Source organism: Corapipo altera, unplaced genomic scaffold (assembly GCF_003945725.1).
Source record: "Corapipo altera isolate COAL_440 unplaced genomic scaffold, ASM394572v1 53, whole genome shotgun sequence".
Classification (NCBI taxonomy): Eukaryota; Metazoa; Chordata; class Aves; order Passeriformes; family Pipridae; genus Corapipo; species Corapipo altera.
This window is the reverse complement of record NW_020884900.1, coordinates 9,823,826-9,836,607: the sequence shown is the minus strand read 5'-3', so window position 1 is coordinate 9,836,607 and position 12,782 is coordinate 9,823,826. Positions and strand designations below refer to the sequence as shown.

General features: G+C 45.6%; 1 protein-coding gene across 2 annotated transcripts in view; it reads left to right on the top strand.

Moving 5' to 3' along the window:
- Window positions 1-8,814, top strand: part of ZSWIM8 (zinc finger SWIM-type containing 8) — a 57,710-nt gene extending 48,896 nt beyond the window's left edge. The window contains exons 20-26 of one of the 2 annotated variants that reach the window (XM_027649359.1): window positions 122-345; window positions 627-1,109; window positions 1,692-1,860; window positions 4,130-4,303; window positions 5,731-5,850; window positions 6,814-6,992; window positions 7,785-8,814. In XM_027649359.1, coding sequence (XP_027505160.1) covers window positions 122-345; window positions 627-1,109; window positions 1,692-1,860; window positions 4,130-4,303; window positions 5,731-5,850; window positions 6,814-6,992; window positions 7,785-7,988 — 1,553 coding nt within the window. In that variant the 3' untranslated portion in view covers window positions 7,989-8,814. The remainder of the gene's footprint in view (window positions 1-121; window positions 346-626; window positions 1,110-1,691; window positions 1,861-4,129; window positions 4,304-5,730; window positions 5,851-6,813; window positions 6,993-7,784) is intronic. The other variant, XM_027649360.1, reaches the window with a different exon arrangement.
- Window positions 8,815-12,782: the final 3,968 nt, after the last annotated feature.

Sequence of the window (12,782 nt, the reverse complement as noted above, 5' to 3'; positions counted from 1 at the left end):
AAGCAACTGGGCTCTATTGCTGCTCCTGAAGGAAGTGAGGAGTGCACCTGCTGTTGAGGGAAAGCTGACTGTAACTGTGCTGGGCATACAGTGGTGTGAGAGTCTTCTCTCTTCCTCTTAGGGCAGGCCATGGAGATTGGTAGTGCTGCCTTGAACATCTTGGTCGAGTGTTGGGATGGACATCTAACTCCCCCAGAAGTGGCATCATTGGCAGACAGAGCTTCACGGGCCAGAGACTCCAACATGGTGCGGGCGGCTGCTGAACTGGCGCTCAGCTGCCTGCCTCATGCCCATGCCCTGAACCCAAATGAGATCCAGAGGGCTCTGGTGCAGTGTAAGGAACAGGTGAGCATCATGTGACAACTGGCTAGTGCAACTCATTTCTAGCATCAAGGATGTGCTGCTGTTACTTGTGGGGTTGGCTCCTTAATACTGCACAGCCTTAATACCAGTTCTTTGTATTTCTTATGTTTCATGAATAACACTGGTTATTCTGCTGCATAGCAGCAGAATAGCATCCGTTTGGTCATTTTAGAGTGCCTGATACTTTTCTCCTGTTGTAATTTTTCCTTCTTGTGTTTCTGGTTTTACATTCTTAACTTCTGCTTTTGTTTCACTGCTCCCAGGACAACTTGATGCTGGAAAAGGCCTGCATGGCAGTAGAAGAGGCAGCCAAAGGAGGTGGTGTGTACCCAGAAGTCCTGTTTGAAGTAGCTCATCAGTGGTACTGGCTTTACGAACAGACTGTTGGCGGTACCCCAGCCCAGAGAGAAGGTGCCACTGGCTGCAGTGCCAGCGGAGCACGGGCCACGTCTGAAGCAGCACGTGGATTGACGGACAACCGGGTGACCTCGGAGCCGACCACTGTGACAGTGGCAGCTGCAGTAACTGCGGCAGCAACAGTCATGCCAGTGATCTCTGTGGGGTCGACCATGTACCAGCAGCACACAGTGGCAGGGCCGGCAATGGCACATACACACACACAGGGTCTCCACCCTTACACCACCCTTCAGACTCACATCCCCTGTAATCCCCAGTATATTGGACACACTATCCAGCACGTGCCACGCCCAGCTGTCTTCCCGGTCCCTGGCTCAGCATACCCACAGGTGAGTTTTGACTGTGCCCTGTTCATTTACTGTGACCTTATTGGCTGCTTCAGAGGGAGTAAGTCAGACTGGGAAGAGCATGGGGCTCAGACCTGCCGTGACTTAAGATCTAACTTCTGCTCTTACTTGCCAGTTGGTGGTACTTACTTTGGCCTCCCAACTCAGATATGCAGCCTTCTGTGGCTGCATTTTAAGTCTCAAGAGAATATAAAATATAATACGTCAGTAGTTTTTAATTTCTATTGCTCTGTAGTTTCTCAGAAGGCACTGGACAGAAAGCTTGTTTTCTTGATAGCTTGCAGGTAAATGGAGACTACAGAGGGAAAACCAAATAAAGGTTATTTTAACCTTTGCTTATTTTTGAAGATCTTGGAGTGGTTTTCTGCAAACTGATTGGATTTTTAATGGGAGGAGGAGCAAGCAGATGTAATGCTCATATGGTGCAAGGTTCTTCCTGTGCTTCCTTTCTCTTGTCAGACTGGACTTTCCATGCTCTGGGGTTTGCATGGGGACACCGTGTTTTTAACAATTTCTAGACTTTTAGGCAAAGTAGACATGACTGTTACTTACCTTCTGTTTTAGGGTGTCCATCCAGCATTCATAGGAGCGCAGTACCCTTATTCTGTAACAACACCATCGCTGGCAGCTACAGCAGTGTCCTTCCCTGGTGTGCCCGTCCCGTCCATGACGCAGATTGCCGTGCATCCCTATCACAGTGAGACGGGACTGTCGCTGTCTTCCAATGTAGCGAGTAAGTGTTACAGCTCTGGGCTGTGTGTAGCACAGGTTTATTAACTGTCTTGGGGCTGTACCCCAGTTAAGTCCTGTTCCTCACTGATTGCAGGTGGAATGAGGGCTATTGCTCTGAAGAGTTCTGGCCAAATCCACCCTGTTCTAAAGATGTGCATGCTCAGGGGTACTGGGATTCATAAGGGGGCCTGATTCAGCTAGCAGAGATTTCTTTCTGTTTAGCTAAATTTCCGGTATAAGACTGTTTTGGCCTTTAGTCCAAAGCATGTTTGGAGCCCTCCTGACCTTTCTGACTTATAAGAGCTTAATTCCCCCTCTTCTTTGGGCAAGGTGAGCACAGATGATCATGAGTAGGCTCTTGTGATTCCTTTGGATCAGGTGGATAGAGTGCAGGAAGCAGGGAGCAGGCAGACTTTCGTACAGAAGCACTAATAAATGTCTTTTCCTGCCTGACAGATTGGAGACAGCCAGTACCCAAAATGTGGAACTTGTGTAGAGAGGACAGATGTTTTGGCAGAGTCGTGGCAATGGGAATGATTGCTCTCGTGTTGCATTAGGACTTCAGTGGTGGTGAAGATCCATCAAGTAGTGTGTAGCACTGGAATAGCAGATGTTGACTGAATTGTGGACATGCTGTCATTGCTGTGGGGTTTTCCACCAGTTGGTCATGGCTGACCCAGTCTTTATCCCCTCACTGGAGAAGCTGTAATGTTTGCCTATTTGTACAGTGTTTTGCAACTCACCAGGTGCTTGGAAGACCAGTATGTGGAAAAACACTTGAGAGCTGTGTTGGCTTCCTTCATATTCAGAGTATCAGGAGAATCTTTTCAGTTATTTTATCTTGTATTTTGATGCCAAAAAGCCACCACAAAAGCAAATAGAATAGCCCTAAAGGCCTTAGGATCTAACAGCTGACCTTAGTTCTGAGCTGATTCTGTGACTCTTAATTGTGAGAAACCATTTCTATACTCCTCCAAAGAGCTATGAACCTTCGAGAAAGTGGTAATTCATCCTAGAATACTTAAAATAATAAAAGGAAAAAATAACCCCACCCTTTCCAGTTGCCATTGTTTACGGCTTGCATAAACTTCTGTTTTCAGTTCTTAGAATACTGTTTCACTGTTCCTGAGGTATGTAGTCATGTGGTGATACTTGAGCTCTGGCAATAGTTCAGCTTATTCTTGTGGGTTACTGTCCTTGGCCAGGCTTCAAACGCAGCATGAATTTTGCCCCACTTTGTGGGTTGTTTGCACTCTACGTCTCCTTGGTTGAGGAGGTCAGATGGATCTTTCCTGGGAGGCACATTGTTCTCAGGTATTCAAACATTCACTGGTAAAGGTGGAGGAAAAAAAAAATGGAATTTGGAGCATTGCTCAAGCTGGTGTAGCACCACAACGAAACTGTGAAGTAAGGGTAACAACGTGCACACATCTAATGGCATGTCTGCTCTGGAGTTCTCAAGCAAACCTTGCTTTTTGCTCTCTGTACCTTTCTTGAGAAGGGACAGTTAGATAAACTTGAGCCTGTTGTCAGAGTACAGCTTACTGACTCAGTATTAACTGCTGTCAGTACAAGTTTAGGTGGTACAATGCAATGGATTTGCACTTGAAACCTGTGATTTCCCTTGATTTTGCTCATACTAGCTAAGTGTCTGAAGGCAACAGCTTCTCAAGTCTCCTTGCTGTTATTGCTGTTGATACATGCTGCCAGTATATGCAGTGACTGTTCTTTCCAAGGATGGATTGGAGGTCAGCCTCCAGTAACACTCTTCCTGCATGGTACCTGAACGAAGTGACAGCTGTCTTACAGCAAAAGTGGAAGAACCTTGCATTGTTGGACTTGATCTTTGAGTGACTTAATACTGCTCCCGCTCAGTAATTTTTCTCAGCAGTTTCTCATCAGGTGTAGACATACACGTGCTTGTTTCCTGGGACAAGAAAGCAGAACCAAACATTTCATTTAATAATAGCAAAGACCTTTGAGTCAACACATGCGTTTACATGTAAAACACAGATGTTGTGCGTGTTTGTGAGATACTGCAGAAGAGGTGTAACTGACCCCTTCAGGCCCAGCTTGCAATCAAAACAGAGATATTCCTGGCCCATGGTATTTCAGTTTTAAGTCTGTGGGTTTTGGTTGCTGTATTGTTCTGTTTAGGGGAACAGAACACTACATTGACAGGGGGCAGTCACGTGAAGGAGATGATGTCCCAAGTAAACTTTCTTTTAGGCTGGTGGTGGGTCCTAATGCTGCTGTTTTGCTCTCTTCAGTAGGCAGTGTCCATGCAGGATCAACGTTCCCAGCGATTCAGGGGGCTTCCTTGACAACTCTGTCCTCACAGCCCAACTCCCTTGTTACAGGGGGTTTTCCTGCCGAGGATGAGCAGCACAGTCAGCCTGTGAGCCCCCAGGGTCTGCACTACCTCCACTCCGCATACCGAGTTGGTAAGGATGGCCAAGTGGGTTTCTACAGCCTCCTCGAGAGGGGTTCAGGGCAGGGCTGCAGGTTTTCACTGTCATTTGGCAATTTGCTACTGTTGGGAGTGATGGCATCTTAAGGTCATGGGAAAAGCAAGTTGATGTTCATATGTGGAGGCTAAAAATTAAGGTAAAGCATTAGAAGATTGAACAATTGCTTTTCAGGACAATCAGAGCAGAAGAGAAAGCTGAGTGGGTTAGAGCTGAGAAGAGTCTTGCCTTTCAGCAGATGTACATAAAGGAGTCTGGATAGGGCTCTGAGGATGTGACTGTGCAAGTTGTGACTATATGAAAAAATGGTATTTGGCTCCTGCTGCTCATGGATGGTGAAGGTACACCTCTAATACCAGCTGAGTTTTCAGAGGCACAGAGGGGTGTGCCCTGTGCCTTTCCAGTTAGGTTGTTGAAGAGAGATGCAGAGGGAACTTACATTTTGTGAAGTGTGGGTGTGTAATTAGCATTCCTTTCCCAGTCATACTGGTTATGAGGAGGTAGTCTGTGCCTGAACTGCCATTGTTACAAGGGTATCAGTCTTAGGGTTTGTGAGTGAGCTTAGATTTCAGTAAGCTACTGTTGTAGTAGGTAGTAAACTACTTGTACGTAGTTGTGGTCCAACCCAATGGATACTTGGGGAAGGAGAAGAGAGCTTCTAAGATGAGCAAAGCCAGCAAAGAAAGAAAAACAGCAAGAAAAGGGAAGGAAAGCTGTCTGAAGATTGCTTGAGTTTTTTTGTTGAAAGCTAGAGCAGAAAGTACTTGTTAGCTAGAAAGGGGTGCAGTTGTCATTGAAAGGATCACAGTGGTAAGTGGTAAGCCATGAAGGGCATTTAATAGCCTGAATAACAGAGAGGCACAGGCGCAGAAGAAGGTCTGGAAGATCAAGACACGGCACACGTTGGTATTTGAGACCTGTTTAAATGGAAGGATTTACCTGAAGAACTGTAATGGCGTAGGTGAAATGTTTGCAGATTGGCAATACTGCAACTCAGTGTTGGCCTGTTGTCTTTGCAGCAGAGCAGGTTGGTTTGAGTAGCTTCTCTGTTGCAAAATTTAGATCAAAAGCACTGCTTTCAGGACACCTCTTGTGGTGCAGCTTTTGGGGCTGTCTGCTTGACACTGTGGTAGGTGCTTGTGGAGTGTCTCATTGCAGCTCTAGTTAGGGGTGATGGCTGTGCAGGTTTCCCAGCCTGAAGCAGCAGATCCAGATGTTCTTGCAGATAGTTTCTGTGCTGGCAGGCTCCAAGAGGAGCCTTTTGTTTCTGTCTGGACTCTGCAGCGATGGAATTTTCTGTTGCTGAAGGGCAGGCCTTCAGGTTGTGTTGCAGTGAGTCAAATGCTGGACTAAGTCTTACTGGGCAGAAGTGCTGCTTGACTGTGGCTGCCCCTTTCTCACAGGGATGCTGGCTCTGGAGATGCTTGGCCGAAGAGCTCACAACGACCATCCCAACAACTTCTCCCGCAGCCCACCCTACACAGAGGATGTAAAGTGGCTCCTTGGGTTAGCTGCAAAGTTAGGTAAGGCTCGGAGCAGTACTTCAACAGAAATTCACTTGCTGGGATTTGGACCATGGTGGGAAAAAGCTCTCAAAGGAGTGAAACTTCAGAGATTGGGTGAACCTGATGTCGATCCCATTCCTGAGAGTGTTTCAGAAGATCCCTACGGTTCTTTCATCCAGCCATTTGTCCAGTTTCTGGGTTCTGTGGGCATGCTGTTGAATTTTGAGGCACTGGATGAAGTACATGAGATTGGATAGGGTTCAGAGCGTGTCTCTCTTCCATTCTTTAACAGTAATTCTTTCTTTTCTCTTTCCCCTATATTGTAGGTATTCCTTTTTCTTAGGTACATTTATACCTTCTGTAAAGAACCTTTTATAGCAATAGGTGCTCAAACTACCAATTGTTGAGGGGTTTTTTCTTTTCTTTTTTTTTTTTTTTTTTTTGATTTTACTTTCGTTTTGGTCTTGGATCTTTTTTGTCAGCTCATGTTTTTAGTTCTTTCATAAGCAGTAAGAACTGAAAAAACCAACCGCCCTTACAAACAGCCTGTCTGGTGGCACAGCTTCTGCTGCTCCTACTGGCAAAGCTCCACTGAAGGAAGCCGTGTCTACAGCCTCCTTAAGGCCTGAGTGCTGGGGCATCCAGGTGCTTCCTGGATGGGCAGACAGAAAACAATGGAGAAGGTGTAGTGTCTCTCTAGTTACCTTGCCACATCAGTTTTCTTTCATATCCTCCTTAAAGGCAGCTGAACTTTGAAATACAGTGACTGAGGTTGTACCTGGTTTCTCCTCAGACTTTATGGATAAATCAGAATGTTCTCTTGTCCCTGTGAGTGTGCTAGCCTGTCTCCCCCAAGCCTGCTGGAGGATGCATTACACTGAGAAGAAGGTGCTCCAGATCCAGGTTCTTACTGGGAAGTATGTGATTTCTTGTGTGTCTCTCATTCTAACACTGTTGTTCTGACTTCTCTTTCCTGTGCAGGTGTAAACTACGTGCATCAGTTTTGCGTTGGTGCAGCCAAGGGGGTGCTGAGCCCTTTCGTGCTCCAGGAGATCATCATGGAAGCTCTACAGAGGCTCAACCCTGCCCATGTGCACAACCACCTGCGCACCCCAGCCTTCCACCAGCTGGTGCAGAGGTGCCAACAGGCCTATTTGCAGGTAAACTGTGGCCTGTCTTCCTGCCTGTCAAAGCTGCCAGGCTGTTACCTACCTTGCAGATACTGCCTGTATGTGCATGTGCAGAGGAGAAGGGGCCTTGGGTACTGGTAGCTGAACTGCTCCATTGCCTGATGCATCCTTCTCCCTCAGCAGGGACTAGAATAAGTATCACTTGCCTGTATGGAGGCTGCATACAGAGGAACTCATTGTACTGCTTCTTCCAAGGCCTCTTGCCTCCTGTGCTCTCCATGAAGGCTGGGGTGGTTCTGTGTCTTCCTCACTCCAAATGCTAGCCCTGCTTTTAAACTTTCTGAACTTTCTTTGCTGTGTTTTCAAGCCCCCCGTCCACTCAGTGTAAGCCTTACTCCATAAACCCACTTACTCCGTATGCCTTAGCAAAGCAGATGTCTCGTGAGCAGGCTGGGTCCCCCATGTGTAACCTGCAGAATGAGAAGTGTGAGGGTTAGATGCTGGTGGTGTGGAGCATTACCTGGCCCTTTAGCACTGTACTACGGCCCAGTTCAGTGCTCATGAAGGGGAGAGCACCTGCTGATGCCTTGTGCTGCATTTTGGTGCTCTGAGGGAGCACTGGCCTTGGCTGTATTGGAGGGCGTAGGATACAGCACTGCTGGCTTTTGAGGTAGTTCTCCTCTGCCAGAGTCACTGAGTCTGGGGACTCCTGGTGGGTAACAGGATCATGTGACATATTGCCCTGGGAGCTTGAGTCCTCTGAGTCACCGGCATGAGAGTGGTGAGCAAATACCTTAAGGCTCTTTCCCTGTTCCCATCCAGTACATCCACCATCGGGCGATCCATCTCACTCCAGCTGACTACGATGACTTTGTGAATGCCATCCGCAGCGCCAGAAGCGCCTTCTGCCTGACTCCTATGGGCATGATGCAGTTTAATGATATTATCCAGAACCTAAAGCGCAGCAAGCAGACGAAGGACCTGTGGCAAAGAGTCTCTCTGGAAATGACCACCTTCTCACCGTGACATCAGGCGGAGCTCCACGGACACACAACCCTTTGCCCAACATAGTTGTAGTTCCATTTACACCATCCTTCCTTCTGGTGTCTTTTTTATTTTAGTTTTAACTTGTTGGAAACCACTGATCTGATGTATTTATACCATGACATTCCTCTCCAGCACTGTTGCGTGTTGGCGCTCTGCTTTGCTCGCTCTTCCTCCTCCTTTTCAGTGGGCTGCAGGCTTCAGAAGCATCAGGAAATGAGAAGGAAGTTGAGCTGGCTGCCCTGTGGTGTAGTCACTGCTTTTTTCCCTGAGCCCCAGGAGGCTGTCCTGCGAGCAGTTTGCAGTGTGATTGCGCACATGTTAGAGGGGTTGGGGATTCTGTCTTAAATATTTATTTTGGCATTTATAAATATGTAAACTTTTTTTTTTTGTATGGGCTTCTCTTACTCCACACACCATCTCCTGTTGGGAGTGGCTGGGACTGCTGTGCACAGTGAGTGCTTCCTCCATCCCTTTCAGCAACTCCTGCTGAGAGAAGCTGAGGCTGGAGTAGCAGGGCCAGGGCCACCTCGGCGGCTTTCTGCAAGCAGCAGCTGAGGGCAGAGGCTGGAGCTTGGGCAGTCAGTCCATGACTGCGCTGAGCTGCCTGGAGACTGCCAGAAGTGCTTGGGCTCTTTCTCAGGAGTGTCCCTCACTGGGCACTGCTGGCTCATAGAATGTTTTGATCCTGGTTGTTACAAGTTGTACAATCCTGTTTCTTTTGGCTGGGGTATTACTCTCCTGTAATCAGTTTCTTATCCCTCGTCTCTTCTCGTTTCCTGATTAAACACTCGTTTTCTTAGACTGACTCTCTCTTCTCTCTGCTGTGATGTTGACAGTCTGATGGAACTGGCCAGCTGTGTGCCATTGGGAGCTCTTGTGTGCCCTGGTAGATAGCTGCCTTGCTTTGGGGAACAGCAATCCAGCACAAAGCAGGAGGCCAGAGCTTTTACACAAGCTCTGAGCCGAAGGTTTCTTGCCTGGTAGTTTTCTGAGAACAACATGCCTCTGCAGAGACTGAGATATGTGTGGACTGGGTTGTTGATGACTGTCAAGAGAGTTGGTAGTAAGCCTGGGATGTTCTGCCTACAGTTCTGTCAGTCACTATGTTCCTTTTCTATTCTTGACACCATTAATGTGTGATAATGCAGAGCTGTGTATTTGCAAAGTATCAAGCAAAACAGCAGCTGCCCCTCCTTGATGTAATTGTTAAAGAAGGTGAGTGGTTTGCTCCCATGTGTTTAGAGAGATACTTGGTGGACTATGAAAGATATCCAATAGGGACAGCATTGCAGAAAATTAAATTTAGAAAGCTGAAGCATACAAGCACATAAATTTCAGGGCTTTTACAACTGAAAGGCAGATAATCATGGATTTTAAGAAGCCAGTTTCTCAGCAGTAATATATTTTACTTCTTACTTGGGTTTAGTCAATGACAATCGGAAGGGTTCGTTTCTGCAAGTTAGAATTATGTGCCTGTTTGTATTTAATATTTTCAATGATACTCTTAAAAAATAAACAAGATAACCCCTAAGTACAGTGCAAAACAGATGAACCAGGCTCCTTTGGTTTGACTTTGCGTACTGCACAGGCCAGAGAGTATTACTGAGGTTCCTCTACTTCTGACTGTGCAACAGTAACTATAAAGATCTCCTTACAACCTCTTGTATTCCTCCATAAAGTGTCTAGCTACATGCTAGTTATAAATGCAGATGTTCATAATAATGTGTTAAGTTTTGTGGGTTTTAAAGTGAAGTCCATGTTGATTATGAGCTTCCTGTGATTGGGCAAAACTTCTGGATTTGACTGGAGAGCAGAACCTTATGTCTGGAAGGTTTGGGTTCCTAGAACACTTTCTGTGCTCTCTGGTTCTTGCATGTTCAGAACTGCAAAAGGAGCTCGAAAAAAGTGAGTTGTCTAATAAAGTCTAATCTTTTCCTTTCTACTGCTTTAGGAGAAAATCTGTGGAAGAGAAGGGAGCATCTTTTAGAAGGCGAGACGCAGAAGGGAAATGGGCAAAAGAACTGAATGTTAAGTATCAGGAGCAGAAGTGATTGCAGTAAGGATTTGGACTGAACAGGGAAATGAAATCAGGGCCTTATCTGTGAAATCTATTAGAAGACTACATTTAGACCCTGAGCAGGCAAGTTTTCAGACTACTGTAATTATAAAACACCAGGAGAATGAGAGCACTATCACCAGTATCTTTGTTTTGGGAAAATACAGTGGGGCTGTTTACTCTGAGGTTAGAATGGACTTTGTCTGGAAGTGTACTTGCTTTCATTTTGTGTGGTTCTCATAAAGACCAAAAGAAATCACAATGCTCATTATCTCTGATTGTGCTCAAAACTTTCTCTCTTTGGTTATTTTACCCACTCTAGTCCTCATACAGATTGCACTGCTTCTATATGAGGGACCCTATCAGACTTGTCTTCCAGCAGCTGCAGAGCCCAATCAGAGGAAGAGCCAGGGAATCTCACCTCAAGTTGACATTGGCTGAACAAGCAGCTCGGTGGTATGAGTCATGGGTTGGTCATTTCAGAAGTTTCCAATTTTGTCTCTGAAAAAATTCATCAGAGTGAGCAGACAGAGATGGGAACTGTGTGGAGGTGCTGCGCTCTCATTTAGGTCTTCCAGAAGACACTTTCAGTTCTGGATCTCTGCATCTGTTAATTTTTTATTCCTGAGCCATGTCCCACAGCAATATTTCTGAGCAAGGACAGGAGAAAGTGAGAAAGGAGATGATGATGCTTTTCCTTGCCATGTGGCTGGGGGGTTGTTGAGTTATTTTTCCTTTGTAAGAAATGGGATGAACCCTGGTGACCTGTTTAAACAAAATTATTACCCACTGCAGTTTTGTTAGTTTGGTCACTGTTCCAGGAGTGGGAAAAAACACAGGCTTAGAAATTCTGAAAAGATGTTTCAGTAGAAGCCTTGTAAAAGAGGTTTCAGGCAACTCAAATTTCCTTTGCCTTTCAGTTAACCCATGTTTTTTCACTTTGATCTCTAGGATGTAAGTGATCTCTATCTAGGACCTTGCCTTGCTAGCAACACATGAAGTGGTTGGAGTCAAGGCCAGCTGCCACAGCAGCTGGATGCTTCCAGTGTAGAAATAATTTTACATGACTGAGAAGCTTCTTCTGTGTTGGCTACCACCTCTTCCTAGGCTGGGCAGCAAATGCTGAATTTAGTGAGTACTAATAGCTACAGGTATTTGTCTGGATAGGACCTGGCCCCCAGTTGCATGAAGAGAGATGATATTCTGTGATGGGAGACTTTGCAATGGGTTATTATCACATTTGGTGAAGTCCAATTCACTGTCTGTTCCTGAAGGTAAGATAAATGAGGTCTTTAGACCTTACTTCTTCCTGTGTCCTCTGTTCACAATGACTTGCTTTCATTTACCATATTTGTTTCCTCTTGTGCCCACAGGAAATACACTTTCCCTGTTAGCTTTTACTGTCTCTGGAAATCACAGCTCACTTCAATGGGGAGTTGGAGAAGTCAAATTTGTACAGGTGCAGATGGAGAAGTGACTGATGTCTTTACTGCAAGATACTGTGGGCTGGTTTTCATTGTCCTGCTAGTGTTGAAGATTGAACTGCTTATTAGCCCTAATTAGGCAGTGTGCTAAGGGCAGCCTTGCACTGTGAGTTAACCCTGTGTCTGCACTGAAAGTTTTGTAGGTACTTCAGCTAAACAATCTGCCATGGTGCACAGGTGTGTGCTTTGTGCTCTGTCAAGAATCAGCAGAGGCAGATAAAAGTAAATGGTGTTCCAGTGTTAGGATACTTAGAAGGGGTTCCTTAGAAATGGGAGAGTCCCTCTGTGTCTCATTTTATGTATATACAGTAGGGACTATACCTCTAAAAATATAAGGGAGATGGTGTCAGAAGATAAAGGTGAGATACTGTAAGTGAAAGGGCCTTTTTTCCCTGTCCCCTTCCCTAAGGACATTAGTGGGTGGCCATGTAGTGTCATTCCCCTTGTCTTCATGCATTCTTATCCTGTATCTGGGACAGCAGCATTTCTAGAACAGTAACTGTTGATCTCTGCATGGTTTTTGAGTCTTTAGGGCTGTCTCGACATAATAAATCTTGGCATTAGTGTAGCTGGCAGAAGATATGTCAAGACTGGACTTCATTGTAAGGAATAGTGTGGGTTTTGCTCTTATAGAATGGATAAAATAAAGTCATTGTAAGGAATAGTGTGGGTTTTGCTCTTATAGAATGGATAAAATAAAGTCATTGCAAGCCTCATTCCTTGGAACACATGCTGTAGAGGCTCTTTTTTCTGTGTAGGTCAGCTATGCCAAGCTCTCAGAAAGCTGGCTCCCCTCCTCCTTCTCCAGACATATTCACCTATAACCATCTTTCTCATCTATGAAAGGCTTTTTTGGAGGCACTTTCTAGGAATAGATTAGCAGAACAGTATTTGCCTTTGGACTTCCATGTCTTTACAGCCCATAAACAAGGTGAGTTGGAGTTGTCCTGTGATGAAGCAACACGCCTACCAACACATATGGCTGGAATCAACTGAAAAGCCTGCTTCTGGCTAGTTTTGTTTATGGTCCTTACTATTTATTGGATATGTATTTTTCTTTTTGGAGAGCCCATTCAGAAACAGCCTTCTGCAGAGTTGTTGAAACTAAACTTTTAAAATTTTTTCGTGGGTTTGTTTTTTATCAAGCCTGTTACTGTTGTATTTTGGAGCAGAATACAGGCTTTTACTCTCCCAGCTTATTTAGCGCCCTCTTAGCTAGTGTTAGACAGGGCT